General features: G+C 39.7%; 2 protein-coding genes across 4 annotated transcripts in view; one reads left to right on the top strand and one right to left on the bottom strand.

The window, feature by feature from the left end:
- Positions 1-245: 245 nt before the first annotated feature.
- Positions 246-20,758, top strand: hnrnpul1 (heterogeneous nuclear ribonucleoprotein U-like 1). 2 transcript variants are annotated; one of them, XM_072694568.1, is made up of 16 exons: positions 246-356; positions 1,843-2,056; positions 2,604-2,843; positions 3,353-3,572; positions 3,847-3,920; positions 4,033-4,172; positions 4,850-4,949; positions 5,833-5,945; positions 6,048-6,314; positions 7,266-7,388; positions 11,225-11,353; positions 15,090-15,258; positions 16,858-17,154; positions 18,103-18,251; positions 18,341-18,511; positions 19,593-20,758. In XM_072694568.1, exons 2-16 carry the CDS (start codon positions 1,870-1,872, stop codon positions 19,707-19,709), a joined length of 2,496 nt encoding a protein of 831 aa, XP_072550669.1. In that variant the 5' UTR covers positions 246-356; positions 1,843-1,869; the 3' UTR covers positions 19,710-20,758. The 2 variants fall into 2 exon arrangements, with proteins under 2 accessions (XP_072550669.1, XP_072550670.1); XM_072694569.1 differs by lacking the exons at positions 11,225-11,353; positions 15,090-15,258; positions 16,858-17,154; ... (1 more) ...; positions 18,341-18,511; positions 19,593-20,758 and adding exons at positions 9,115-9,168; positions 9,280-10,031.
- A 2,513-nt stretch (positions 20,759-23,271) lies between these two features.
- Positions 23,272-25,433, bottom strand: part of rasgrp4 (RAS guanyl releasing protein 4) — a 36,730-nt gene continuing 34,568 nt past the window's right edge. For both annotated transcript variants that reach the window (XM_072694643.1, XM_072694642.1), the window contains exon 17: positions 23,272-25,050. In XM_072694643.1, coding sequence (XP_072550744.1) covers positions 24,940-25,050 — 111 coding nt within the window. In that variant the 3' untranslated portion in view covers positions 23,272-24,939. The remainder of the gene's footprint in view (positions 25,051-25,433) is intronic.

The raw sequence follows: 25,433 nt of genomic DNA on the forward strand, positions 1-25,433 counted from the left end.
CATCAATGCTTTTGTGGAACTGAATGCAATCAAATCCACACAGCAATGTTCCAACATGTAACGTGTAAATCCCTCCCAGAAGAGTAGAGACTGAAACTGCAGCAAAAGACGTGGCCACGAGATCATACACGGAGGCTAAATTGGCAGGAGCTGAAGTGACCCTACAACTGAAGGTGAACTGTGGGCAGAGTTTGAGGGCAACGGCTGTGGCCGTCCGACAGGGGGCAGCGGTGAGTTTACGCGACGTCACGACATTAGCTAGCTAGCTGTTAGCAGGCGGTGGCCGCTCACTCATAACATAGCTACTTTCACTGTTTTGGGAGGCGAGAGTCCTGAATTTAAGGGCTGTGCAAAAGGTACGTGCTCTTCCTGAAGCTAACGCTACTGTCCGTGCAGCCTGCACATCACCACCCCTGCAGGGTTCTGCTAAATCGTGTAGCGTTAGCTAGCTGTTAGCCTGTTAGCCTGTTAGCCTGTTAGCGGTCTCTGTGATGCAACTGTAAATACAGGCAGTAATCGAGCTAACGGCTAGCTCGCTAATCTCTGTGTAAACACTGAGCCTTTGAAGGTAACCAGAGTAAAAATGCGAGTGTCATGCTGACTAGCAATACGTGAAAAACATGCGAATTTTATCTGTCAAAGTAGTTTTATTTCCCGTTAACGAATTCTGGCGTAAGTATCTGTGCTTTTCTGGCTAAGCCCAGGGTAAAAGCTGTGCTTCTCTGTGTGCTTAGCTAGCTAGCTAGTCCAGAAGCTGTTTTGGGTAACGTTGTATTACACATGTATAAACATACATACAGTACATAGCTATCTATATGTACTCTGACCCTGTGCTGCTGTGCTTTTAGTCTATATTACATATGTGTACTCCAGTTAGCCCTAATCTAACCTTGGTCGTATAGCTGTGCTTCTCTGACTAACCCTGGACTAATAGCTGTGCTTCTCTGACTAACCCTGGACTAATAGCTGGGCTTCTCTGACTAACTAACCCTGGACTAATAGCTGGGCTTCTCTGACTAACTAACCCTGGACTAATAGATGTGCTTCTCTGACTAACTAACCCTGGACTAATAGCTGTGCTTCTCTGACTAACTAACCCTGGACTAATAGCTGTGCTTCTCTGACTAACTAACCCTGGACTAATAGATGTGCTTCTCTGACTAACTAACCCTGGACTAATAGATGTGCTTCTCTGACTAACTAACCCTGGACTAATAGATGTGCTTCTCTGACTAACTAACCCTGGACTAATAGATGGGCTTCTCTGACTAACTAACCCTGGACTAATAGATGTGCTTCTCTGACTAACTAACCCTGGACTAATAGCTGTGCTTCTCTGACTAACTAACCCTGGACTAATAGATGTGCTTCTCTGACTAACTAACCCTGGACTAATAGCTGGGCTTCTCTGACTAACTAACCCTGGACTAATAGCTGGGCTTCTCTGACTAACTAACCCTGGACTAATAGATGTGCTTCTCTGACTAACTAACCCTGGACTAATAGCTGGGCTTCTCTGACTAACTAACCCTGGACTAATAGATGTGCTTCTCTGACTAACTAACCCTGGACTAATAGCTGGGCTTCTCTGACTAACTAACCCTGGACTAATAGCTGGGCTTCTCTGACTAACTAACCCTGGACTAATAGCTGGGCTTCTCTGACTAACTAACCCTGGACTAAAAGATGTGCCTCTCAAACTTTGGTCTGAAAGCTGTGCTTCCTTGGCTAAATTCTCAAACCACATGGCTTACCTCTTTTATAATCATAAAAAATATATATATTCACACTGCTGGTATATCTGCCAGCACTACTTAACCATGTGCTTTAATGCTGTTGTAGGCTACCAGAAAACCAGTGGAGCCCACAATGGATATTGACGTAAAGAAGCTAAAAGTAAATGAACTGAAAGAGGAACTCCAGAAGAGAGGGCTTGACACTCGAGGGCTCAAAGCAGACCTGGTTGAGAGGCTGAGGGTTTCTCTGGAGGCTGAAACAGCTGCAGAGCCTGAGGAGAATGTCACAGCTGCTACTGATGAGCAGCAGACTGAAGCAGGTAGGAAACGGCTTTTCTTTGTGCCATACATTTGTATGCAGTCTAGAGATTGGACTGTTTCTAGTATGGTATTGATCACTGTGGGTGGATTTCAGACAGCAAAAGTTCTCTGTTACACTCTTAAAAATGAGTTACAAAGGGTCCTTTAAGTGATGCCATATAAGAAACACTTCCTTCTGTGTGAGGTTCCCAGTAATACAAAGATTGGAAAATTGTCATGTAAAATGTGTTATGCAGGAGTAAAATATACACACTGTAGGTAACTTAAGCATCACACACAGATGCATCAACCATGATGCATAAAATGTCATAATAGGAGAAGGAAAAAAATTCCTTAACTTTCAATGGAAGTCAGGGCAAAAATATTTTATTACAGTCCACTTTGGAGCTTTCTATTGTTCCATTAATCATAAAATCTTTATATAATGTAAAGCTCAACTGCCAGATTCACATCATGTTAAGAAGTGAAAAACTGAGTTACAGGGTTTTGCGTGACAACGATGGTATTTAGTCTGTATACCACTAACACCACTATGTGTAATGACAGGTGTTGAAGATGCTGGCAATGAAGAGGGCGCTCACTTGGGACAGCAGGAAGATGAGAGCACTCAAACTGAAGCACGTGAGGTGAAGGTGGCCCCTGATGAGGATTACACTGCTCCTGACACCTCTGTAGATGTCCACATGGACAAAACGGACATGACTGAGGAACCTGAAGCCGAACATGAAGCCAAACCTGAAGCCGAACCTGAAGCCAAACCTGAAGCTCAGCCTGTTTGTAAGGAAGGTCAGTATGCGTTAGGCATGAAGAGCACCCTGATGATATGTCTGAAATACTACTAATGATGATGATGATAACTTTTTGTGATACTTTTATGATACTTGAATGTAGTTACAAACTCTGTAGTGCATTGTACAGAATATTTAGCAAAAAAAAATTGGAAAGAGAAAACATGGTTTAAATGAAAAAGTATAATGTGTTCTTTTATTATTGAAAAGAGCTTTTTTTATTATTTTATTTATTTTGTTTATTTATTTGTTTATTTTGTTTTTAAAGCCCAAGATATAAAAACACCTATCAGGCTGTCATTCCTGTGGCAGCATATGTTTGCATTTAGGCAACATACTGTATACAAGCAACTATATAGCATTTGCTGTTACTGATGTGAAGATGTTCTGCTTGTATATACGAAACATAGTCTAAGAATCACCTGTCTATTTCTAAGTGTAATAAAATTGTGCATGATCTGTACCTGTAAATTAAAAAATGTAAAAATGTTGCATATACCTCTGTAGAACAAGAAGAGCAGCCTGTGGATGTGAAGAAGGAGGATGATGCAAAGCCAGAGGAACAACAGGACGAGCAGCCTGAAGCAGCCAGTAGACAGGAGGAGAAGGAGTCTCAGCAGGCTTCACAGCACAAGTCCCAGCAGGACAGCGGTGCCCACCACGGTCGCAAGAGGAACTACGACGAGAGCCAAGGCTACCGCTACTACGAGCATCGGGAGGACAAGAGGTGAAGGCAGTGTGATTATTTTTTTCTTCTGTCTTTCATAGTCCTGGACCTGGACAACCCCTGTTAGTGTTATGGACAGTAACTAAATAGAAGCCATATATAGACCCCATTGCATCCCCTATTGCATTGTTGCAAAATCGGAGGAATCCTATTGACCATGTATAACATATACAACCATCGTTAGAATTAGAAAGTGATTTAAGACCACCCTAGAATTAATGAATTGTTGTTTGATTTAGCGATTGTAATGTAATAATGGTCATGTGATTTTTAGGTCCCGTTCACCTCAACCACCAGCAGAAGAAGAAGAGGAGGATTTTGATGACACACTAGTAGCTATCGACACTTGTTAGTGCAGTTCACTCTCTTCTTTCATTGCATGCATGATTTAAGTCCATCTCTTGTACAGTAGAAGGACTTTCCACACTTGTCACAGAAAGCTTTTTCCACACTCTTGCAGATAACTGTGACCTGCACTTCAAAGTGTCCCGTAACAGATACAGCGGCTACCCTCTGACTATTGAAGGCTTTGCTTATCTCTGGTCTGGAGCACGAGCCTCTTACGGTGTGAGCAAGGGTCAGGTCTGCTTTGAGATGAAGGTAATGATTTCTTTCTTCCTATGGATAAAAGCAATAACGCTGTCGGCTGTACTGAAAGGTTTCCAGTTCTGGGGAAGCCACACTCTGCGTGTTTTTGTTAGGGATGCACTTACGCAGAATTTTGGGGCTGACACAATAACTGGGGATATCCCAGTTCGTTCTAGTGGATCGAGATCAAGGCTGATCCAGATATAATTTGTGTGTTTTCTTTACAATAAAAGTGAGGGACATTTGCAGTAGATCATAAAGCATATTAAATCTCTGTATTATGGAACTGTTCTGGACTTTGTAAACTAGTGTGTCTTTTGTATAAACCAGCCGCTTGTCCTGCATGATTGTGGACATGCAGCTGCTTAAGTTTACCAGAAGAGTCACCCAGTCAGAACTTATTAAAAATGAAACGATCCCTGAAACCTTCTGCTTCTGTGTTAAACCTATCATTTACCTGCACTTAAAACCAAGGGAAAGGAGCAGATACCTCTACTTACAGCAATATGAAACCAAAGGCTGAATCTCTAATGGTTTTGTTCTCTGCTCCTTATGTATGTTATTGTGCCATTCTTAGTGCCTCCAAAAGACAGTACTGGGAACTCCTGCTCTGCTGAAGACTGTTGTCAGGTCTGCCTTGGCACAAAAATGCCAAGTTAACAGCTTGTTTGTACCTGTTATCCTTGCAGATAACTGAAGAGATCTCAGTCAAGCATCTTCCCACCAGTGAGCCTGACCCTCATGTAGTGCGAGTGGGCTGGTCTCTGGATTCCTGCAGCACACAGCTTGGTGAGGGGAAAACGCACACAAATGGACATTCTTGAAACTCAATTTCGTACCTGAACGTTTGGATCACGTTGTTAAGTAAATACATTCACAACAGTTTGGTCCATATAGTTGGTCCATGTAATTGAGGAGACTGGTTGAAATGTGAATGGGAGCCCTTGTAACGCTCAACATGGCATCTGTTTATGGATAAAGTCCTGCCCTTTAGCAAAAGGGCCTCCCCCTCTCCTTCGATGTGGAGATTTGCATAAGCATTACTACATCCAGAGACATAGACACCTGGTCTCGTATGACTGGCAGTAACTGCCCGGTGCCATTGCAAAGATGGCTGTCAACAGACTTGCCTATGAGGACTTTGTCTCTGAGACCTGCCTTTGGAGGCTAACCACAGCACCTAGCAGTGTTCAAAAGGCTTTTACTCCAATGTACAGTGACTGTACATCTGTTTAGATAAAGATAACATAGAGATGTGTCTCCCAACAGGAATAAAATGATCAGAGCAGATCAAAGCAGTTCTGTGTAAAACAGCAGGAAACTCATCTTGTGATTTTTCTCATTGGAGGAGTGCGGAAAAACGCAGACATGGCAGAAGAAATAGATTTACCACAGGACCCCCTATTCAGTTTTATCCCGTCCGAATAGGCCTTTACATTACAGGCAACTTTACGAAGACAGCCTTGCATCAGTTTGTGACTTTTCACATGCATGAGGCATTATGACCGCTAGTCATCATTGTTCAATATCACACGTGACAGTAGCAGAATACATCCACCAGAGGTCAGAAATGAGCCATGAGCCAACTTTTTTTTATTAATTTAGTTTTTTTAAATGTGCCCCCCAAAAATAAAAATAAAAAAAAAATATATATATATTTTTTATAATCCAGGAGAAGAAGCCTTCTCGTATGGATATGGTGGAACAGGCAAAAAATCCTCCAACTGTAAATTTGAAGATTATGGAGAGAAATTTGGTGAGAATGACATCATCGGATGTTACATTGTGAGTACAGCTAGCATTGTCTGTAAAATGTAACTTTCCAATTTTAGACACTCCTCATGATAAAGTCATCTGATGGTGTGTTTATACTCTTATCTCTTGCAGGACTTTGACAGTAGTGAGGAGGTGAAAATTGCGTTCTCCAAAAATGGGAAGTGGTTGGATGTGGCGTACCAGGTGTCTAAGGAGGAGCTGGCTGGTCGTGCACTTTTCCCTCATGTTCTGGTCAAGAACTGTGCTGTGGAGTTTAACTTTGGCCAGAAGGAGGAGCCCTTCTATCCTTTGCCAGAGGGATACATATTCATCCAGGATGTTAAAATTGAGGACAGGACCAGAGGCACTGTGGGCCCTGAGAATAAAGCTGATTGCGAGGTCAGTAGTTCTACACACATTAAATTATTTGGAGAACTAAAGTAATTACTAGGTGTCTTGTTTTGCTAGAGGGATATTTTAGTTTCTTTTTTAGATATATATATATATATATATATATATATATATATATATATATATATATATATATATATTCAAATTCAACTCAGTACATGGTAATAAAATTCAATTGACATCTACCAGAAGTGCAAAAATGTGCAGGGGCAAGATGTGCAGAAAAATTGATTACAAGGAATATGCATATATACCCGTGATAAATATAGGAAAGAAAAAGAAGATATATATTGCTTCATGTAGATTGATATAAATAGATATTAACAACTACACTATATGGACAGAAGTATGCCATTGCCACATATGTACAAAATCAAGCACCTAGCCATGCAGTCTGCCTTTACAAGCATTAGTGAAAGAATAGGTAGTTCTAAAGAGCTCACTGAATACCAGTGTGGCACTGTAATAGGATGGCACCAGTACAACAACCAGTCAGTGCATCAACTTTGTTCTACATTCAGCTGGGAGTGGTGTTATTGTGTAAAGTGGAAGCATTAAAGAAACCACAGCAACTTTGTCAAGTCAAAGGATTTAGAATGGGAGGTCATAGAAACTCCTGTATGTATGTAATGTGTAGGTGCCCCAATATTTTTTTTCTATATAGTGTATGTATATAGATAAGTATGTAAAAATGTGTATAAAATGTATATATGTGTGTGTAGAATTGCCACTGGAAAGTGGCAGTAGTTTGTTGCTCACAGGGTTGTGGGTTTGATGCCTGATGTCTGCTGAGCTTCCACTGTTGGGCCCTTGAGCTTAACCGTTCCTTTAGTGGCGCTGTGACATTACTGAGCCTGTGGCTGCACCAGGGTCAGAGTGGGATATGTAGAGTTTTTAAATTGCATGTTAATGCCAACATTGCTGTGCCATTGGTCTTAGATATTGATGATGGTTGGTCTGCCTGCATGTGGCAAAACCACCTGGGCCAACAAGCATGCTGAGAAGAACCCTGAGAAGAAGTACAACATCCTCGGAACCAACGCAATCATGGACAAAATGAAGGTAAGCCTCACACGCCTGTAAGATTTGTAAGGTGTGGGAATCTATAACTGCCTAGGCACACAGATGGGCTCATTTAACATTGGGAGTGTTACCCTATTAGGTGCTTCATGGATGGATGAATGAATTGCAGTATCTGACTAGAAGAAGGAAGGGCCAACACGTTTGTGCTCCAAACCGGCCGTTGTTCTTCTTCTTTCCTGTGTTGTAGTTTGTGTCCTGGTTTATTCTTACTCCAGCAATGTTCATTCTGCCCAAGATGCAAATGTGTATAAGTAAACACCAAACTAACCAGCCAGGTTTAAACTTGTTCTGCTTGTAATGAGACACCTTGAAGTCAGTGAGGTCTTCACGAAGAGTGAAGAGGACGGGAGAGACTGTATCTTAAGGTGTTTTGGACCTAAGCTCTTAAATCTTAATGTTCTACCTACAGGATTCGCTCATGCAAAGGTGCATGAAAATTAACATTCCAAGTGAGCGTTTTAGCCTTGCATTTATGCCCCATCTATGCTGAAGTGTTTTGTTTGTATTACCTCAGCTTTGTAGTTCCATCTTGGATATGCTGGTGATGAGTCAGTTCAAGTGTGATTGGAAGATCTGTTTGGGTGGGAGATGGGGATTTCTGACAGGATCCCAATCATGTGTTCTGTTGCTTAACTGGATTCTGTGACATCATGATGTTGCACTGTTTGTAAATACAGCATTTACTGATTCAGGACACCTCAGTACAACAACTCAGTATGGCTGATCAACACTTACGAGTCATTCTATGGAATAGGTGCCGTTTTCACTTTTGCGTTTTTAAATGATCAACAGCAATTTTGTATTTATATTTATTTATTTTTTAAAATGCACAGAATTAAAGCTGTTGGAACATCCATTACAGCACATTTTCCAGCCTCAGGCAAAAAAAAACTTATTGTTTAATTTGTGTGTGTTATTCTTGGACATGGGAGAGGTTTTGATACCACCCTGTCACAAAAAGATGTACAACATTTGACTAATACATAAAATAATTAAATAATTCTAATGTTGCTGAAAAATGTTGTTAAATAAGTAGGGCTGGGCAATATGGTGCTATTTGATTGAAATTGTGATACTAGCAAGCTTTGTCAATGCTTAAAGAACACTGACCAACTGCACATTTCATTAGAGAGTGCAGTTAGCCCAGTTTAAATGGATGAGGTGCAGCAGACTTTGAATAGGAATTCCTGTACTCAGGATGGGAGAGTATTTGAATAGTGGTTTTTAAAATCTGTCACCACTAATGCATTTTGTCTGCATGTCAAAATATGAAATATGAAATTGCCTTTAAATATCGTGTTTTTTTTTTTTTGTTGTTTTTTTTAAATGTTTTTTACCATATTGCCCAAAGTATGTAGTTTAATTTGTTTTTTTTATTTATTTATTTTTAAATTCATCTCAAATTATGAATTTGATGTCAAACAAACAAATACTAATTCGCTTCAAAAATTTCAGACAGTTATATTTATTTAATCTGTCAATAATTTAATTTTTAATTTTAATGAAACAAAGAACACTTGAGTCAATACCTTTTGAGTTTTGGGAAAACACTTTAGCACATTTTTGGAGATGTGCTTTAAGCATCCCATCAAATATCGCCAGGTAGCCAAATGGGGCCCTATGTCATAGAATGACTATTACACTTACAACCTTCCCCACACACACTAATACTAAGAAATTAATGTGTATGAAATTTAATTTTCAGTGTCTGCAACAACCGGTTGCGGGACGGAAAGCCAGCACTGTGATAAAAGAGGAGGTAAAAACTTGCTGAATTGCATAGATGCAGACTGCATGCTATACGAAGCAGCATTTAAAGCATTACCTCTACATCGGCACTTTTAGTTATTGCATGTTGTTTGCATTTCAGCCCCCCGATATTTGTGAAAATGACCTTCCGCAATGGGAGGTGGAAAGGCATGTATTGAAAGCTCAGCTGAAAGAGCGGCAGACTGAAATAGAGGAGCTTAAGACCCAGCTGGAAGATAAAGAGGCGGAGTGCCAGTGGTTAAAGGAAGAGCTTTACCGCCTGTGGGACGTTATCCAGTCCGAACACCACACCTCGTCTTCGCTGGCCACTCAAGCTGGCGCTCCGGTCCCCATGATCATGGATTACGATGAAGAGCCAACCCCATCCACTTCTGCAAGGAGTAAAGACTTGCAATCTTCAAGACTGCCTGTGAATTTGGACTTCCCAGCCTCTCTGTTCATGGAGCCTCTCTGTTGGGGCAGTGAGGGGTCGGTTCTCCCTGATGTGACTTTAAGGGAAATCACTGCCGTCAACGATAAAATCTTGTTGCGGATGAGCAAGAACAGACCGGACCGCTACGGAGCCCTGGTGTTCAGGAGCATCATTTCTCAGGAACTTTACGAGCAGTGGGTAATGCACACCAACTGGGACGGCTCCCGGGGAAAATGGGGAGTGCCTCGCAACGTCCGAGAGTTTGTGATGAGGAGAGTGGGAGAGAGGTTTCCTGACATGTCCAGCGCAGATATAAAGGCGGTCAAAGAGCGTGTTAATGAGTGCTTAAGGATGCGGCGGAAATCTATTGTTCCAATTCCGTATTCTAATAAATAAAATGTTATGATTTGTTGTATCTTTGAGGGTCATGCTTTTGTATTAATTAATTTTTTCATTTATTGAAATTGTTTTTTTAGGTCGTCTTGATGACTGAATTATCACACTTTCTTTACTTATGAATTTCTTTGACTTGCTTATATCTGGTTAATCTATGATGAGTGATGTTTAGGATGGTTAGTGTTCTTACAACGCTTTAATCAATTTGATCTGAAATGTTAAATGAGTCCATCTCTTTGCATGCAGTTGCCCACTTTAGATACTTGCCTGCACTTTGCTCAGTACAAGACATTACCTTGATATAGGTCATATATTTTGTAGGGTTTTTCTAATGGTTTAATGTCCTAAAATGATGGAAATAATCTTAAATATGCTTTGTGTAAATTGTAAGATACTGTATATGATGCTGTTGATCACCACTTGCTTCTTGGGTTTCACAACAAACCAAGAAAATCAACATTTAGAAGCTGTCTTCTAATTTGTTATTTACTTTTCCACAAGGAAAAAGAGGAACACTTCATTGATTAATGCCACTTTTAAGCATTGCGTATAACAATTTTCATTTTGGCATGCAAAAGTTTGGGGACCCCCGATCAAAAGTTCTGCTACTATTCACTACTTTGGTACTCCGTACTTTAGTCACATTTCCTTTTAGCAAGCATCACAGCTTGCATGCTTTCCCCGCTGGTCAAAGCGGAGAGTTTCAGTGATAGTTTTATAAAGCTTCACGTATTATGGTCTGTTTTCATGTTCCACTGTAAAATGGTTCCACACTGCAGACTCTTTTATTTACCTACTGAGAATGTCCAGCTGCCGTTGAGCGATAATGTCTGTTATAATGTTATTATTTATTTATTTAATTTTAAAGTTCATCCCAAAGTACTAGGCACAAAGCTATGGTTTTTGTTGCTTTCGGTCTTAACTAATTCACAGTAACCAGGGGTTGTGACCAGGGGTTCCTACACTGTTGCATGTAACTGTTAATTAATTCTTGACAGGTTCCAATTAGGATGTCCTTTTACACTGTACCTGACTACAAAAAATTATGAATTTTTGGAATCCATTCATAACTAATCAAGGCATCTTCTGCCAGTCCTTTGTTGGGAAATGTGAAACGCCAACTTTGAAAAGGAATTTGACCAAGGATGGACACTGCAATGTTTTTTATTGGTGCTTAAAAGCATTATTTTATCTGTTAAAATGTCCACATATGGAAGGCTCACTGTGTTGGTTGTAGGTGATGGGTCTGCGTCGTCAGAGGAACTACTCCGGCCGCTGGGACATCCTGATCCAGCAGGCCACTCAGTGTCTGAACAGGCTGATCCAGATCGCTGCCCGCAAGAAACGCAACTACATTCTGGACCAGGTACTGCCTCTAAGCCCCATCATTCTCTAGAAAAAAACAAAACTGCAGATGACCTCTTATGCCCTTTCTCTAATGTATTATTTATTTATCTTTCAGGGAGCCAAAATATGATAGAGTAGAAGAAGCCTCAGCCTCTCTTGAGCTTTGTTGTGCTGTATTGTAAAGACATGTTGCTATTTTGTAAAATGGCAGAAAAAGTGCTTATCACTGCTGTTCTCCTCAGTATCTCGAGCATCCTTTATTTCTCCTACTGCATATTTGTCTTGTGAGCTCTCTCTTTAATATTGTACAAGTAGTCCATTACAGTGTTAAGATGTTGAGAGACAAGTAATCTCTGCCTGGTGAGTAAGAAAAACAACTTTTGTTGCTACGGTAACTGTAACAGAAGTAACCCTGATAGTGATTTTTAATCAGACCACAGGATCATGTACACAGTTGGAAATGTTGAATGTTAATGTTTTGGTAAAACATTTAAGGTAAGTGAGAACTAACGCTGTTCAGCTTTGTAGGGCCGCCTTCTTTGGTTTCAAGGTAAGTAAGGTCAGCTGGATGAGCCTTGGCGTTACCTTGGAAACTGTAAGTATTCCCAGGTAAGTAGTGTATGTGTGTGTGTACGTCTGCAGGACCCAACCGCCTATGATGGACAAGTAAATGAAGGTAAGTTATGGGACCCTTTCAGAAAAACTTTAATTTTGGTGACTATTAATTTAAAGCTCTTTATTTTTTTTTTGCTGTTTCCATCATACAGTTTTAAATTTGACTCAAAATATTTGTTTTGAACTTATTAAAAAGAGTCTAAGAGCTAGATAACCCATGATGGCCACTTTTAATGTGATGGTTTTGTAATGAGAAGACAGGCAACTCAATCAGCATATCTGATTTGAACATGGTAGATTTCCTGCAGTTTAAAAGGATGAAAATCCACATTATAATTTGAATTTTCCAGTTGTTTTAAAGCCACATTTGTGGGCAGACTTAAATCTGATTCAGATTCAGGGGTTTCAGATTTTCTTTTTAGTCCTAGAAAATTTGAAAGTGAGAATTTTTAATGTTCTGGAAATATTAGTGCTATCCATGAGAAGTTTTGTAGACGTTCTTTCAAATTCATGTCTAAAGAATACACTGCATTTGAATCATCCGAGAACAATAGAATATCTAGATGAGGTTTCCATGTGTGTAATTCCAAACCTGATTCAGATTTAGGGTTCCTAAGCATTAGGAAAATCTAGAAAAAAATAGAAAACTCATAAAACGTCATAGAAACTCCTGAAAATGAGAAAATTGCTAAAAATGGCTCAAAAGGAAATATTAGATCAGATTGAGACATGGAGACATCTGAGAATGCATATTGCATAGATAAGCACTGCTGCTCAATTTATTTATTTCAGTTAATTTAAGTTGTTATGCTGTCATGTGGAGAGATACATGAGTAATAAGGCCTTGATTGGCAATATTTCTTTGTTAATCATCAGTTATCAGTTTCTTTCTAGCTCCGTATCATTTGCTTTCAATTATGCACATATTTATGAGTAATGAATGATTTTCCAGAAAGCCAATGTTGAACTCTCTACCAAAATAACACCGTTTCTATCTTAAAGGGCAGTTCAGTAAACCAGTGAGCCTCACATTTGAAGAAAAAAAACCTCAAAAAACAAGGATTTACAGAAGGATTTGTATCCATTAACCTACCGGCTATTTTATTGATTAGTTGATAAATATAAATGGTTTATTTTCCTCCAAAGTCAGTCTTGAGCATTAAATGTCCTTTTATTTGAACAAACTGAAGGTTTAAAATGGCAACCTGAAACCTAAAAAGAAGCCGTTTTTAAGTCGCATCGCATCACACCTCCAAAACAAATCCACATTTCTATTTATGCTGCTTATATATGGGATCTGTTGTATTTATGGCATTCCCTACACACTGTAATGTACTAATTAATGGCAGAAATAAAATAAGGTACATGTCCCATCAAGCCCAAAGCAAATGAGTGGTGATACTAGGGGAGCAGGTACCATTAATGGTTACTAAACATGACTACACAAAGCTTGATGTGGTTTTGCCGTTTATGGTGGCCATTTGTCCAGAATAGGGCCTGAGTGATTGCGCATTGCACTAGTGCTGCTAAAGTAGGCTTTCGACACTTCTCAGTGTTAAAGCACCTTTTTGTTTAGTTCAGTTCTTAAGCAGAGAGGTCAAGCCCTCAGCAGTATAAAATATTTATGTCGATGCATTTTCAGCTTCAAGGTCATGGATTACATCGACTAATTGCGACAGCCCTAATCCTCTCTTGAAACGGTTTTCAGTAGTACACCCGGGAAGCATGAGTGTTAAGCCTATTTATACTTGAGCTTTTTGTGCACTCCTAGTATTTGTTTTCTCATGTATGGAAGTCATGAAAAATGTGTTGAAAATGTCCTGGGGAATTCCTAAATAGAGTGAGGTTTCTGGACATATGACTCCGCTTGACCAGTCAGATCCGATTTGATGTGTTTTTCGTTGTTTAGGATATTTCGGTTCTTCATATCAGAAATGTGCACTGCTGACTTTCTCTTAAAGCTTAAACGTGGCATTTACTCGACATACATTTGAGTTTATTTGTGGTTGTTTTTAAAAATCTGATCTCTGAATATTACTTGGGGGTCTTTTTGCTAATTTTATCTGCTGCCCAGGTCCAGCTTCAGTTGTTTTCTGTCCTTGCCATGTTGTAGTTGGTAGGAAATGCTGTGCTGATATGTTGCATGAATATAGCCTACACGTTTTTTTTAGGTTCAACAAATTAAATCATGCTTCAGTATTTAAATCATCCACAGTATTTCAAAATAGTACAGCGATTTTAGCCTCCGTGCTTAACCCATCTGTGGTAGTGAACACACATATTGAAGAGATGGGAAGCCACCTAAGCGCCCAGGGAGAAATTGGGACAGTAAACTTTGAGGGAGGCGAAAGCACTGTTCCCCCTCACAGTCTAGGGAATCAAGCCAAGGGGCTTTTCTGCTTTGTGCGCTGCCATAGGCACCAATGAGAGCATTAGCATTTGGATTTTTCTGTGACCACTGCTATGTAATGAAGGGAAAATGAATCAGTTGACGCAAATTTGTGGAAGCAGCTGAAAGGAATTTTCAACCTTGAGGGGGCACACTAGAGGACTGTAACTGTAATCTGTAATCAAATGTATAATTCATCCGCATGATTGTTCACCCTGCAGTGTGAACAAAGACTTTTTTGAAGAGGCTTAGTTATTATAAGTTAATAAATGAATGATTTTAGGATTTTTAAAGGATCAATAATGATAATAAAGTATCGTTTAGTTGCTTTAAGATGCAAGAAACATAACTGGAAGTAGAATTTTATAGGATAAAACTTATAATTGTAATATTCTAATAACAACAAAATGCCTTTTTATTTTTGAAAAGCTACCTTGAAGACTTATCTTGGTTGTAGACTGAAGGTGGTCAGTTCACAGCAGTTTACACACATCCCAATTGTAAAGCCAGACTTGTTTAAGGCTGTATCCTAGCACTGTGTGAAAGGGTCCCTATTAACCCCTTTTATTTTAGGTGGGCACAGTGTGGCGTTAAAGGTAAGTAAAGTTAAAAGCGAAGTTGCGAGAGGCCGTCAGTAGTACCGGAGGCGATACCTCTCTCGCTTAATCATTGCAGGGTTCGAGTCGCCCAAGCCAGAACACAAAGTAACAATAACAAACAGCTTCTACTTCTTTCTTGTCACCATTGCTAGACAAATGTATATGGATCAGCCCAGAGACGAAAAATGCGTCCTTTTGAAGGGTTTCAACGCAAGGCTATTGTAATTTGTCCCACGGACGAGGATTTAAAAGAGCGAACGTTAAAGCAAACTGATGTGGAAGGGAAGGATGTACCCGATCATGCTGTTTTAGAAATGAAAGGTAGGAATGCTGCGGAAAAAAGTAAAACCACTTTTAAAACCAGATTCCAGATCTATGCTCAACTATTTATGTTGTGTGTATTTTTATTTTTATTTATTTATTTATTTATTTTTGTAATCAAACTTGGACCTACCCCCATCCCCCTCATCATTGCTTACTGCCAGAACTCTGTTGGGCTTTTGGCCCCAGTTTGATTTTACTCCCTCTGCCCCACCCCTCCTACTTTTGTCCTGTCTGCAAACTGAGCCGTAGATCATAGTACAACAGATGCTTAAAGGAGCATTAGTCAAGATTCAAGAATCATTACCTCTAGTGGTTAAGAGACGGAGAGCCAAACACCACAATGATTCTTTATTTTTTCCCCCTAAATATCTGCCTTTAATTTTCAACCATGAACACAACATACCTTTAGAATGAGAATTATCTTTATTCATGCTCCCCACATACTCTACACTTACGTCTTGGTATAGCAGTGGCACTTAGACATGGGTGACTGATGTCTGCTCTGGCCGAGGGTTTGCTGTTTTACCATTATATGTGGTCTTTTGCTTTTTAATATAATTCTATACCTAATTGTAAACCTATTAACACAAAGAATTCAGCCTGTAACGATTAGCTGCTATAACAATAGTTGTGTATTCGCTGTCTGACAGCTCACCTGAGCTTCACTCACCATCTGTGTTGGCTAGTTAGCTTCGTGAGCTGCAGCTCTGCAGTATTAAATGTATTTTTGTGAATAAAAAGTTCACACAATGCTTTACTTTAGCTTTCCTTATTCCATTGTTATGTAAAGCATGTCACTCAAATGGCATATTCTACACATTTACAGTGTTTACATACCTGTCCAGGAGGAACATTGTGTAACAGGGCGTTGAAGAGATGGGATGGAGTAACTAATGTTGAGATGGGGGGTGGAGTAATAAGACTTTTTTTTCCCAGAAGTTGAGCTTGTAGTAGTAGAAACAGGTTTTCTGAGGTACACATAGTGCTGTTGCAAAAATAATTATTTGCTTGTGTTTAACTTATTTCACTGTTGTATATTAGTAAGAAAGGGGAGAGAAAATTGACTAATGTTCCCATTAAGTATCTAGTTTAGTTTCTTAGTTAGTTCTTTGGCTTGAAATGGTCACTGAAATGTCTACAAGAACCTTATTAGCTCTTTCAGTTAACATGCTACATTAGAGAATGTCACTTGGTTTGCAGCAGCAGCTTTCGTTCCCTTTACCCCTTAAATCTGGAACCTTCTGCTTGTCTCAATCGTTCTGTTTAAATTTCTTGCTCTTCAGTTTCTGTGCAAACTAGAGCAAATATCGAATCCCTGCAATCAGGGAGGCAGTGTTTGCTCTAGGCTGTTTTATGTCTGTCATCTCCACATGGTTCTGTGCTATTTTTCATCCCTATTTCTTCTTTTTATTCATTTGAAACATCTGCGGTATGATATTAATTCAGCATCTGTTTTTGTCTCTTGGTGGTGTGACATTACCTGTCTCCACCGCATCCCCTTCCCTCTCTTCTGCTTTTTCTTTTCTCCCCATCTTTCTCTTATCGGTCTCCTTCTCCTGTGGATGGCCCTTGTCCTGGCATCACATCTTCCTGAAGCCAACTTCGTGCTGCCGGAAGCTGGAGAGGTTCTGGATGAGGTGACCTTTGCTGAGCTGCAGAAAGACGAAGCCGAGAAGCTGGTAAAGCAGTATAACGAAGAAGGCCGCAAGGCTGGACCCCCGCCTGACAAACGCTTCGATAACCGGCAGATAGGCTTCCGTGGCCACAGCGGAGGTGGGGGTGGTAGTGGCGGCGGCAGCTTCCAGCGCTACGACAATCGTGGAGGCCCGCGAGGCGGATATCAGAACCGTAGCAGCTCAGGAGGAGGAGGAGGAGGAGGAGGATACAGAGGAGGTCCTTTTATAAATTAGTCTGAGCCTCTGTGCTTGTTGTAAAATGATCTGTATTGTGTAAAGTGCTGCTAAGTAATTTATAAAATTATGACATAAACAAAACCCCTGTTTGGAAACAGTTAGATATTAATTGGATAATTTGGGCTATCTTTAACATTAGTCTGGATTGAGTGGCTCATTTCTGCTATTTGTTGTGGACACCTTTCAAATCAATGTCTTAAGAATATTCAGTGTATTTGAGTCATCATCAACATCTAGAACATCCTCATTTTAAGACCAGAATTGTCATGCGTCCTAGAAAATCTGGAAAATCCCAAAATTTAGAGACCGTTGGAGCCTCCTGGAAAATTAGAAAATTGCTAAAAATGCCCAGGAAATATTAATGAGATCCTGGAACAGGTGAGCTATTGAGTCACTAAGATTGCATATCTTAAAAACCTGGAAATCCATGGAAAAATGAGAAAACTGAGATTCTGGAAAATTCAAGCCAAGTGAGCCACTGAGATTGCATGTTCTAGCCATTAATGCACTATTAACTGACGTTTGTAGAAGCCTAAACTTGCTTCTAGGTTAGTGGCTGATGTATAATGGTTTAACTTTTCCATAAGAAGCAAATCCCTCAGAAAACAGTAAATACATGCATATAGAATTAGGTGCTGAGTAGTAAGTACATCCATGGTGTAAAACCAGTTGATAATAAAAGGATTTAAAATGTTTGCTATATGCATTTTGTCATGTATGGAAGTGAACATGAAAAATGTCCTGTAAATTGTTTTCCTAAAACAAGCTAATCTGCGGGTCTCATTCTTCATGCAATGAGGTTTGCTGCTTGGTGGGATGAAAACCTGCAGCCTCATTACTTCTTTAGAACAACACATTTAGCAGCTCTCTAATGAAAATACTCCGAAGCCTGCATCTTAAATCTGAAATACATGTGTGTTTTTGTCAGGCTATAACCGTGGTGGCTACAACCAGAACCGCTGGGGTGGGAATTACAGAGACAATGGTTCCAGGGGCGGATACAACCGTAACCAGCATTCTGGAGGAGGGTACAATGGCAACCGTCAAAGTTCCTACAGCAAGGACGGCTACAACCAGGTAAGTGTTACGTCCCACAGTTTAACAGTTTAAAAGCTGTGTGATACTTTTGTACAATGCACTTGTTTTTCCCCATATGTTCAATCTAGGGCTACAACCAAGGATACAACCAAGGCAACTATAACCAGGGTAGCTACAGCCAAGGCTACAACTATGGTAACTACAACCAGTACCCAGGATATGAACAAGGCTACAGCGATAGTCAAGCCCCAGGGCAATCATACAACCAGCAACAGAGCTACAATCAACAGTACCAACAGGTAAACTGTGACTTTTAAAGCTTTGTTTAATCTTTGTCAGATCCAGTACCCTGCCATCTGTGTATTTATACCCAGTCATCTGTATCTATATTTGGGATATTAGAGGGGAAAAAAATAAATGACTTCAGACAGCAAATGTTTTTATTTGGTTGATTTCAGTTTATTTGCGCCGTCATCCCTGTAAGCCCTGTTACCACTTACTGGATACATGTAATGTTGCAGTAATGAACACATGAAGTGTGATTAACTATGAAACACAAAAGTTATTGTTTGAAAGGTGGTTTTGAGAGCAAGTATTTAAAACCTGTTACGTGCTGCTTGGGCCAGCCCTACAGTTGGCATCAGTCAACATAAGGTTTCAACCCTTTTAACCCTTAAACCCTTAAAATAAGTGCTTTAAATGCTCGGCCTAAATTAATATATTGCTAAGACTGAATAATTCACAATGTATACTTAAGTCATAGTGAATAATTGAAAACTGTACTGTACTGCTCTGTGGGATGAAAACCTGCAGCCCCATTACTCCTTTAGAACAACACATTTAGCAGCTCTCTACTGGAAAAAAAAAAAAAGCCTGCATCTTAAATCTGAAATACGTGCGTGTTTTTGTCAGGCTATAACCGTGGTGGCTACAACCAGAATCACTAAATGCTTGCCCTCAATTAATATATAGCTGAGACTGAATATTTCAAAGCGTAAACTTAATTTATAGTGAATAACTAAAACTAAAAACTATAAAACTAATAAGACATAGCGGATAATAATTCATATTGGTTATTAAATTCATAATGTTTGCTGAATAATTTGTAGTAGTTACTGAGGCAAGTCTATTCATTTGGCAACTATCTTTGCAACGCCACAGTTATTTCCAGTCACACAAGACCAGGCTCTGAGCTGTTAATGGGGAAAGACAACTACTCAAAACGAAGGCCATATTACTGTTTCCAGTCATTTAAATCACTGGTAAAAGCTGACAAACTCATGAACAGTCTGTATTGTGTTTGCTCAGTAATGCAAGCTGATTGGCTCTTTTTGCTGAAGGGCGGGACATCATTAACAAGTTTTCTCTCTTTTTCACCAGTATGCCCAGCAGTGGCAGGAGTACTACCAGAATCAGAGCCAGTGGAACCAGTACTACAGCCAATATGGTAACTACTCTGGACAGCAGGGCAATGGTCAGGGACAGGGCTCTCAGTGAAGTGTGTGTGTGTGTTACCGCAGACTCAAATGTCATCCTTCCACTGTCATCCATACAATAACACACAAACACAAGCATGCACACTTCATTACACACGTTTTTCTGTAACTTGATTCCTTTTGTATTCTGTCTTGCCACGGGGATGTTCTTACCTGCCGAGACGTCCACGTGGACACATTTTAGGTTCTTTTGTGTTTGGTTCCAGATAAAACGCTGACATTGTTATGTAGATCCAAGAAATACAGTGTTGGTTTCAAACCGTTCATTAAGAACCACAGTCACAGAACAGCTGTGATCACATTTAATCGGGTTCTTTAACACTGTGCGCCATGCATCAAGTACTGTTTGCACAGGTAAATATGATAGAACACTATAGAAAATGATGACTGTACTCATTCATGGGTTGAATGTTGATTTAGCAAATTCATTCTGACTGATGATAACTGGACCCTTCCTATTTTTGTATAGGGGCACAGCTAAGCATGTTTTTTCCTTGAAATATGTTCTAATTTTGTTACTGCGTATCAGGTATGAAAGATTGTTAAATGGCACCCTAATAATAATAATGATGCTAAAAATAATAATAATAATATCTATTTTGAAAATATTTTTGTGTCGATTTTGACAGGTTTTATTTTGCAACATGTAATAGAATAGGTTTTACAAATTGTTGCTGTCCCACAAAAACCTTGTATCTCCATTTTTCACTTTTTGACAGTTTAAATCTGAAAGTTGTTCTTTATATTGTGTCAAGATTTGATGATGAATGGACCAATAGAAATGCTCCAGAAGACTTGCAATAAAATCTTTTTACATTGACTTCCATTGAAATTGAAGGTATTTCCCCTCTCCTGTAAAATTGCCATTTTAGAGATACAAGGTTTTTGTGTGACAGCAGCAGTATGTCTATTTCTGAATCACTTAATTTTGTTGATTTTGTTTGACTGTTTGAAGTTTGAAAATGCTTCAATAACTTTTGTTCCTTGTGTTTGTACAGTCTGGTTGGATCATTTTTTTTCAGTCTGAAAATAAATTCTCATAACAAACAATCAGTAATGCTGTATGTGACTCATCTTGGGTACCTGTATTCTGATCCTGAAGACTTTCCGTCCTACAAGGAGTTGAATACGGCCGAAAAACAGGGTAAAGAAACACTTTATTTATTAAGCTTAATTTAATTATCCGGGCAAGTATCTTTGAGCAAAGGCTGTGTCGTAATGCTCTGTTCTAGAGAAACTTGGTTAGTTAGAATTGTTCACAGTGGTGGTGAACGAAACCAGACATTTGAAGCCTGTAATGCCTCTAAAAGCTACAATACAGAAAAGTCTTGCACAAAATGATAACGAGTACTGAATAGTATTAATTCATGCACAGTGTTGTAAGTCAAATGGTCCTCAAAGTCCTTTCTCTCCCTTAAAAAAAAAAATATATATATATGTGTGTGTGTGTGTGTGTGTGTGTGTGTGTGTGTGTGTGTGTGTGTGTGTGTGTGCGCGCAGAATTATTAGGCAAGTTGTATTTGAGAGGATTCTTTTTATTATTGAACAACAACTATGTTCTCAATCAACCCAAAAGACTCATAAATATCAAAGCTTAATATTTTTGGAAGTTGGAGTGGGTTTTTTTTAGATTTGGCTATCTTAGGAGGATATCTGTTTGTGCAGGTAACTATTACTGTGCAGAATTATTAGGCAACTTAATAAAAAACATATATATACCCATCTCACTTGTTTATTTTCACCAGGTAAACCAATATAACACAAAATTCTGAAATAAACATTTCTGACATTCAAAAACAAAACCACAAACAAATCAGTGACCAATATAGCCACCTTTCTTTACGATGACACTCAAAAGCCTTCCATCCAGAGATTCTGTCAGTTGCTTGATCTGTTTACGATCAACATTGCGTGCAGCAGACACCACAGCTTCCCAGACACTGTTCAGAGAGGTGTACTGTTTTTCCTGCCTGTAGATCTCACATTTTATGAGGGACCACAGGTTCTCTATGGGGTTCAGATCAGGTGAACAAGGGGGTCATGTCATCATTTTTTCTTCTTTTAGACCCTTACTGGCCAGCCACGCTGTGAAGTATTTGGATGCATGTGATGGAGCATTGTCCTGCATGAAAATCATGTTTTTCTTGAACGATACTGACTTCTTTCTGTACCACTGCTCGAAGAAGGTGTCTTCCAGAAACTGGCAGTAGGTCTGGGAGTTGAGCTTCACTCCATCCTCAACCCGAAAAGGTCCCACATATTCATCTTTGATGATACCAGCCCATACCAGTACTCCACCTCCACCTTGCTGGCGTCGAGTCGGAGTGGAGCTCTCTGCCCTTTACTGATCCAGCCTCGGGCCCATCCATCTGGCCCATCAAGAGTCACTCGCATTTCATCAGTCCATAAAACCTTAGAAAAATCAGTCTTAAGACATTTCTTGGCCCAGTCTTGACGTTTTATCATATGTTTCTTGTTCAAAGGTGGTCGTTTTTCAGCCTTCCTTACCTTGGCCATGTCCCTGAGTATCGCACACCTTGTGCTTTTTGATACTCCAGTAACGTTGCAGCTCTGAAATATGGCAAAACTGGTGGCAAATGGCATCTTGGCAGCTTTACGCTTGATTTTCCTCAATTCATGGGCAGTTATTTTTTTCTCAACACGTTTCTTGCGACCCTGTTGGCTATTTGCCAGAAAACGCTTGATTGTTCGGTGATCACGCTTCAAAAGTTTGGCAGTTTCAAGACTGCTGCATCCCTCTGCAAGACATCTCACAATTTTTGACTTTTCAAAAATCCTTCAAATCTCTCTTCTGACCCATTTTGCCAAAGGAAAGGAAGTTGCCTAATAATTAAGCACACCTTATATAGGGTGTTGATGTCATTAGACCACACCCCTTCTCATTACAGAGATGCACATCGCCTGATTTACTTGATCGGTGGTTAGCTTTCAAATCTAAGTCAGGACAACATGTATAAAAAGGATGATGTGATCAAAATACTCATTTGCCTAATAATTCTGCACACAGTGTATATATATATATATATAATTTGTTGTTGTTGTGTGTTTTTTTTTTTGTTTTTTTTTTAAATATCCATCAACCAGTGTGTAAATATGGCCCCTGGTGGTCCGGCGGTGTAAGGCGCTGTCACTATGCTCAAATCCCAGTCATGCTGGTCCGAAGACCGAACACAGGGTGTGTAGATGACCCTCTCTCCCCACATTGCGGGTTAGTTGCCTGGTGATGTTGCATCAGCAGCAGCAAAAATTAGAGGTTTGGCTGTGCCAAGATGATGGTGACCAGCAGGTTCTTACATTTATCTAATGTGAACCATCAAAAAAGCCAAATCCGCTATTGATTTCTAGAGGCTTGTCTGGTCTTATTCACCACCACTATAAAGAAATTTGAGTTGGTAAGTTTCTCTATAGTTAACCAATTTTATACAAAAATCCTGTCTGTGTGACCGAGTTACACAGCAATTGTAAACTGTATTTCAGACCTGCATTACTGGTGCGGTTGTCATTCCTATCAACACAAATCAGTAAGACAACACAGTTCAGTTTCACTTTCAGCATTTAATGCAACCACAACAATTCTTTTCTTTTTTTTCTTTTTTCTTTTTTTTGCAGAAACCTTTTTTCATGGTTCAGGCAGTGCTAGGAGATGGAAAATACTGTAGATTTGTGACTCAATAAATAAAAAAACAAAAATCTACAGCCTAAATTCTTGATTTAGTAAGACGGACATTCAAGTCGGAACAACATAGAAATAAAAATCTGGGAGGAATGTTGTTAGAAAACACACGCACATACACACACGCACACACACACACGCACATACACACACGCACACACACACATACATGTATACATACATACACACACAGTCCACAGTGTTCATTTTTACCATTTTACATTTCAGTGTATTGAGTACCCTTCTTCCCTGCTTGGAGTTGAATTGTTCATTGCATAAAGGCACAGTGATGCATTGTGGGATTATTGAGTCCTCCAGGAGAGGAGTCCAGCACCAGGCACCATAGGCTGAAGTTGGCTTTTTACTTGAAATGTTTCATTCCACCTTAAATGGTGCAGTAAAATCTACAATCATGTGGAAAAAGTTGATACCCCCTTAAAACTCTCCTTCAATATTGAAGTATTGAGAAAATGAAGTGAAATGTTAGGACATGTTTATTGCCAATTTAAATGCTTTAAAATTAGCCTGTCGTAGTTAAACCTCATACATTTAGTCTGGGTTGGATAGCAGTACGCCAGAAATGTTGCTATTTAAGCGGCGCAGGCGGAAGGCGTGAAAATAGACTGTTGCTGAGGTATAAGATATAATGAGCATCACGACGCGCCTTGTGCAGGGCGTAAGATAGGGCCCAGGGTTTTCATAGGGTGTCCTAACTTTTCCCACCTGACTGCATCAGCTGCATTCTGCTGCACCTTTTAAGGCGGAACAGAAAAACTCAAGTTAGAAGCCACCTTCAGCTCTGTGATCCAGAGCACATACATTCATTCCTATGACACAAGCAGCCCAAAGGCACAGTGGACATCCTCAAACATCTCACAGTTAAATTCACAGTACAAATACCGTCAGTATAGGTAAAAGTCAAAGGCTCGATATTTTTACACAATATATATATAAAGCATCTTGATGAACACAGCTCTGACAGTAAGCACCTTTCTTGCTTTTCATGGTGAAGTCTACTGAGCCATGTAGATGCTCTGTTTGTTTTTTTTGTTTTTTTTTTTAGAAAAATCCATGAGTCTTGCACACAGTAGAGCGATCAGTTGTATCACAGTGCGCCTTTGGATGCTTCTGGGTGGTGCATTGGCAGTGGATGCTGGTGATTTATTAATAAAGACCTGGTGCTCCTCATAAACATCTAGTCCAGTATGGCTCTGAAGGGTGTAGGCTGACTGAAGCTGCATTGTGCTACTCTCAAGGTGGTCCCACTCAGGCTTATCATCATTAATGCATGTAGGCTTCATCTCCTTGAAGACGTTGAGAGATGGCAGTTCTTCTCTGTACAGTGTGAGGAAGCATGTGCTCAGTGTCTATTTCCAGTGTGTTTAAATAGTCTGTTCCCAAATTCCAAATGTAGATCTAGTCTTTCACTTTTCAGTCTTTTTTTTGTTTGTTTGTTTTTATAAATTTTTTGTTTAGGGTTTTTTTTTGTTTGTTTGTTTTTTTTTAGATGCCGCCGAAGTGTAGTGCCATGCAATGTTCAGTCTGGCTCTCTGCGTTTGTCTTTGTGCAGTTGTAGCTCCTCCATCTTCTCCTGAAGAAATGAGCTGGGGGCAGAGGAGCCTCTCATTCTTGCCGGCAGTGTGGCGCTCTACAACGATACAAAGAGAGGGTAGATTTTAATGATAATTCACTCTTATGGACTCATTCAGACCCAATAGAGTTAGTTCCATTAAGAAATGACACCCAATGACATATTTCTAACATATTTAAACATACAGAGATTTTCAGATGAACAATAATGAGAGATAGAGGTAATATAATTAACCCCCTATGGAGCCCCACTGGTGACATCCCACATAAATTAAACTAAGACGTGGCCATGACTTAGTAAGATGTAGAAATAAGATAACTAAGTCATGGCCATGAGATCCTAAGTTGTGGCCATGACTTTGTAAGGCATGGGAACGAGATCCTAAGTTGTGGCCATGACTTAGTAAGGCGTGGGAACAAGATCTCATCTTACTAAGTCAT

The sequence above is a fragment of the Salminus brasiliensis genome, chromosome 13, assembly GCF_030463535.1.
Source record: "Salminus brasiliensis chromosome 13, fSalBra1.hap2, whole genome shotgun sequence".
NCBI classification, from domain to species: Eukaryota; Metazoa; Chordata; class Actinopteri; order Characiformes; family Bryconidae; genus Salminus; species Salminus brasiliensis.

Bases quoted from the DNA above. Each gene is read 5' to 3' on its own strand.
- hnrnpul1 (XM_072694568.1), top strand. From the start codon at position 1,870: ATGGATATTGACGTAAAGAAGCTAAAAGTAAATGAACTGAAAGAGGAA. The intron at 4,173-4,849 runs GTAATGATTTCT...TTATCCTTGCAG, and splicing joins AGGTCTGCTTTGAGATGAAG to ATAACTGAAGAGATCTCAGT. The intron at 17,155-18,102 runs GTCCTTTTATAA...TGTTTTTGTCAG, and splicing joins AGGAGGAGGATACAGAGGAG to GCTATAACCGTGGTGGCTAC.